This window comes from Monoraphidium neglectum (assembly GCF_000611645.1).
Source record: "Monoraphidium neglectum strain SAG 48.87 unplaced genomic scaffold scaffold02840, whole genome shotgun sequence".
Lineage (NCBI taxonomy): Eukaryota > Viridiplantae > Chlorophyta > Chlorophyceae > Sphaeropleales > Selenastraceae > Monoraphidium > Monoraphidium neglectum.
Window position 1 is genome coordinate 2,070 of NW_014010788.1, and position 4,998 is coordinate 7,067.

A 4,998-nucleotide genomic window follows, 5' to 3' on the forward strand; every position below is an offset into this window, starting at 1 on the left:
CAGTCCTTCATCCCCTCATTTGACTCCCGCCCCCGTCCTCCCCCCATACATCCCCCCTCCAGGCGACCGTGCCGCGCACGACGCATCCTCCCAATGGCTGCTCGGCTGGTCCCTCCTAGTCAGCCCGTCCCTGTCCCCCAGCTCGAACGCTGTCCAGGCCTACTTCCCGGTGGGAAGATGGTACCCCCTGGAGGACCTCCTCGCGGCGTCACCAGGCGTCACCGGCGGCGGCGGTGACGCCGGGAACATCACGGTGGTCGGCCCGGCCAGGCAGGAGGCGGCCGCCCCGCTGGAGGCCGCGCCGCCGCTGCACGTCCGCGGCGGCGGGGTCGTACCGCTGCAGCGCCACGCGCCGACCACGCGCGCCGCGCGGCGCACGCCCGCGACGCTCGCGCTCGCGCTGCAGCGGCCGGCGCCGGAGCGCGGCTCGGGCGCGGCGCGGCGCGCGTGGGACGAGGGCGTGCCGCCCTACTGCTCCGGCCGGGTGACGGCGCGGCGGTTGCCGGGCGGGGCGCTGGCCGCGTGCGGGATTTGGTACCTCGACGATGGCGAGTCGCCCGAGGTTACAGGGCCGGGGAGCGTGCTGATCTGGTACACCTCCGTCGCATCCTCGGACGGCTCGAGCGGCGATCTGACTGCCGAGGCCGCGCGCCCGACGCCGGCCGCCGCTGCGGCTGCGGCGGCGGCGCGGGCTGCGACTGGCATCAGCGGGAAGCCGGCGCCAACGGGGGCGGCGCCCAGGGACGCGGCGGAGGGGTTGACGTACGAGGCTGTCGTCATCGCCGGGCTGCCGCCGCTGACGGGTGACGGGAATCAGGACGGCACCGATGACGACAGTAGTGACGGGGACACGGAGGAGGGCAACGACGGCGGCGGCGGTGAGGGCGACCCGGGGGGCGGCGGTGACGAGGCGGCCGGGGCGGCGCCGGAGGGGGATGGTGAGGACGGGGGCGACGGCGGCGCCGCCGCGACAAACGCCACGGCGGCAGCGGCCCCGGCAGGGGGCGCGGCCCAACAACCGGATGCAGCCGGCGCGACCTATTCGGTGGCCATCGGCAACGCCACCGGGCCCCTGGCGCCCGTGGACCCACAATCTGTGAATTGGGACGCCGGCCGCGGGGTTCTGCGGATCTCAGGGTTGCAGCTGCCCGTGGGGGCAGGGTTCAGGCTCACCTGGCAGCCGGCCATGCCGCCGCCCGGCGCCGCACCGCCCGCCGTTGCGCCCTCTGCCGCCCCGCCCTCTGCTGCCCCGCCCTCTCCTGCCCTGCCCTCTGCTGCCCCGCCCTCGGCCGCCGGGCCCCGGCGCGCCGCGCCGGCGATGGCTTAACAGGGGCCTGGTGACGCACACACGGGTTGGCCTCAGTCCTCGCTCCTCCGCCCCTGTCAAGGATTTTGTACGGCTTCTTTTCTTTCAAGGGGTGTCTGGATGTTGGGTTTCATATGTTTATGACTGCATGCATTCTTATGACCATGGGTTACCATGTACATACATGAATGGGTTGCCAGGTAGCTGATGCTGCCTGCCCGCCCGAATATTTCATTTGGTGGTGGGACAATAAGTCGAGCATCCGCACGTGGCCACTCGCGGAAGTACTGTTTGCAAGGCTGCAGGTGCGCCCAAGGTATTGGAGCGCTGCACAGAATTCTCCTGGGGTGTGCCGTTTGGCAGGGGGGGAGGGGGGGGCTGGCTTTGGGGGGTTTCTGCGTGCTGTGGCCCTTGGCATGATCATCTTGACGCCCATACGCATTTTTCAGTCTTTTTGCGTTCTTTCTGACTGTTCTCACCAAAGGACCCCAGCAGTGCAAGGGCTCCATGCCACCCCGTGCACAGTTGGGTTTCTTCAAGAATCTGGGTGGGTTGCGCGTTAGTAATAACGGTTTCGAGTCAATTCACTGCATACACCACGCAGAGATCAGTCGTGTCATCATCCTTGTATTGAAGCATACAGGATCGCGGATGTTGGCGCAGGTCCGCCTGTGACCCAGGTGCGCTTCACACACAGGCCCAAGTGTTTGACCAGCCACGGCCAACGTGTTTGACCGGCTGTTGGTCTTGAAGTATTTGGCGGCGCAGCCCCCTATCAAGGTGCCTATGTTATAAGGGTAGGTCGCTCGCGCAAGTGCGTGGCCCCCGTGCTGCTTTTGCATTACACAGCTTTGAATGAGTCAACACCTGCGCCCGTTGGTGCTCTGCTTGCGGTGCCACGCTGCACAGCGATTGCTGCGGAAGGCCCTTGAACACAGGTGGTCGTGGCTGGTGTTTCAACACTCGCACCGCGATAAAATTCACACAAGTCGCAAATCCTCAAAGATCGTGTGTACGTAGGTGCTCGAATCGCAGCACATTCCCGCGGACTGGCACATTTGCGGGCACAATTGAGATTGAATAATCCATAATTCCCTTCATCATGCAGCTAAACGCCCACCCACGATGCGCGGCCGGAGCCGTGCGGTGCAGCGCGACGGGCGCCAATGGGCGTGCTGTGGTGGCCAGGGGGGCAGCGGCGCAGCGGCGCCGCAACATCGTGGCGCGCGCCGCGGAGGTTGAGGAAGACACTGAAATCGATCCTTACACCGGCCTGGTGAGTTCTGGGGAGGGGTGAAGCAGTGAATGATGGCTTTGGTCACATGCCCGCCTTGGCAACTGCATGCCACCCAGCACGTTTGACGGCGGGGTCAGCACAGGTACGGCCAGCCGCAGCGGCGCGCTTCCGCCCTCAGGGCTACCTCGGGCCCCGAGCGCCTAGCACCACAAGGCCACCTGCAGACTTGCGTGCGAGTCGTGCTGCGTGCGCTACGGCAGCTTGATTGATGGAGGACGCGTCGCGCCTCGCGTGCGCAGGTGATTGCCAAGCGCTCCGCTCTGAACCCTGTCGCCGGCTTCACGCTCACCGCCGGCGGCCACGAGTGGGCGTACCGCCGCAGCGAGGTGTCTGAGGGCGCCGCGGAGCAGGGGACGCCTGACGTACTGCTGCTGCACGGCCTGGGGTCCAGCGGGTACAGGTGCGCGAGAGGGAACGCCTCGTTTTGCTTCTGTCTTATCCTGCATTTTGGTGGGTTTCTCCATGTGTAGTTGAATAGGTTCATGTGCAGTCGCCACTCCAAAGGTTTGCGCCTGTTGTGGCTGCCAGGGGCCCAGGCACGAGCGTGCCCTTGAGGTGGGCGCGAGGTGCCGGCGCAGCTGCAGTGCGCGAGTCACCCTCGTAGTCGGACAGCAGGGCGCGAGCGGCCCCGGCAGGCTCGCGGCCCTACCGCTGCCACGCGCAGGCCGTTCGCCAAACCGCCCACACGCTTTGCCCCCCGCACAACCCCCTCGACGCCACGCGCTTTGCAGCTACCGCAACACCCTGGCGCTCCTGGGGGGAGCCGGGGTGTCTGCAGTCGCGCCCGACTGGATCGGCCACGGCGACAGCGCCAAGCCCGCCCCGGCCCGGTTCAAGTACTCTGAGTCGGCCTACATCGAGGCACTGGGGGCGTTTGTGGCGGCCCTGGACATAAAGAAGCCGCTGGCCCTGGTGGTGCAGGTGGGTGCTTGTATGTATGTGTGTGTGCGTGTATGTGCGTGTATGTGCGTGTATGTGCGTGTGTGTGCGTGTGTGTGCGCGCGCGTTCATGCGCGCGCGGGTGCGCGTGCGAGTGTGTGTATGTGTGTGGTCATGGAACGGGTCATGCACACATCATTGTGTGTTGCGGGTATCTGCACGCGGGCGGGCATGTGATTGTGAAGCGTGTGGGCAGGCATGTGTTTGGAAACACACACACACACACACACACACACACACACACACACACACACACACACACACACACACACACGTGTGAAGTGCGTCCTGTCACCCCGCGTCACCCGTCCCCGGCCAGGGCTCGGTCCTCAGCCACTACGCGCTGCTGTGGGCCCTGGACAACCCGGCCCTCATCGACCGCCTCATAATCCTCAACACGCCCCTCGCCACGTCGTGCAAGCTGCGGCCAGAGCTGGTGGGCGGCGCGGGGGCGCGCGCGCAGGCCTGGGTGGCATTGGGGGGGGAGGGACGGCGCGTGCACGGGCGCCAGAGGCCCAGGCAGCGTGCCGAGGGAGCCGAGCCATGGCGCTGTTGCGCTGTTGCAGATTTGAAGCCCCTCACCCCACACGCTGAGAGGATGCCCGCGCACTCACACATCCCACGCCAGGCGGCCTACAAGAACCCCATCCCCTTCCTGCGGCCAAAGCCCGACGTGAGTGCAGCCCCCGCGCCCCGCATTTGCTGCCCCTGCCTGTGGATCACACACAAACACAGACACCCACGTCCACACGCAAACGCACACATGCTCCCACACATGCAAGCACTCGCTCGCATGCACAAGCACACACAGTCTGTCTCTCTCTCACTCAATCTCTTGGGCCATCTCTCTCTTTCACGCTCACATACATCCACACACCCTGGCACCCACACAATGTGTAAAACATCACGGTTACACAAGCACGCCACCCCAAAAACGCACTCATGCCCCCCCCCCACAGGCGGTCTTTGATGGCACCCTCTTCAACATGTCTGGCAGCCCCTACGCCATGCTGGAGGCGGATGCCCTGGCCTACGGGCGGCCCTACAAGGAGAGCCCCGCAGCCAGCGCCGCGGTGTGGGCCACCATGGACGCCATGCCGGCCTGGGGGGACCTCATTGGGAAGGTGCGGCGCGTGTGGTCGTGGAAGTGCGTGTGGGTAGGAGTGTACGTGTGCAAGGGTGCGTGCGTGCTGATGTTTCAGTGAGGGAGACGGCTTGCGTAATGCACGAGTCCGCTCGTCCGATTTTCCAGGGACGCGTGGGGTGCACTACATACATTGCCAGCGTGCACCTCACATCTTGTTACACGGCAAGGCTGTGCACTATCCCAACTGGATCCTTTGTCCCAGTGCTTTCACCCGTTTTATTGACCTGCCACGCCAAAAAATGGCGCTGCGATATGCTGTCACCGCCCCCCACCCCCAACCCTCTGCCCCACATCCCCCCCCCCCCCCCC

At 65.8% G+C, this 4,998-nt stretch overlaps 2 protein-coding genes across 2 annotated transcripts in view; both read left to right on the forward strand.

Annotated features, from left to right (window-relative positions):
- Positions 1-1,327, forward strand: part of MNEG_11637 (hypothetical protein) — a gene marked incomplete at both ends in the record, with an annotated part of 3,311 nt that extends 1,984 nt beyond the window's left edge. Inside the window, one exon of the mRNA XM_014039890.1 lies at positions 63-1,327. Within this exon, the coding sequence (XP_013895344.1) occupies positions 63-1,327 (1,265 nt within the window). The remainder of the gene's footprint in view (positions 1-62) is intronic.
- A 1,081-nt stretch (positions 1,328-2,408) lies between these two features.
- The window catches only part of MNEG_11638 (hypothetical protein), a gene marked incomplete at both ends in the record, with an annotated part of 3,576 nt that continues 986 nt past the window's right edge, over positions 2,409-4,998 (forward strand). The window contains 6 exons of the mRNA XM_014039891.1: positions 2,409-2,582; positions 2,843-3,003; positions 3,335-3,524; positions 3,862-3,978; positions 4,171-4,215; positions 4,502-4,666. Of these exons, the coding sequence (XP_013895345.1) occupies positions 2,409-2,582; positions 2,843-3,003; positions 3,335-3,524; positions 3,862-3,978; positions 4,171-4,215; positions 4,502-4,666 (852 nt within the window). The remainder of the gene's footprint in view (positions 2,583-2,842; positions 3,004-3,334; positions 3,525-3,861; positions 3,979-4,170; positions 4,216-4,501; positions 4,667-4,998) is intronic.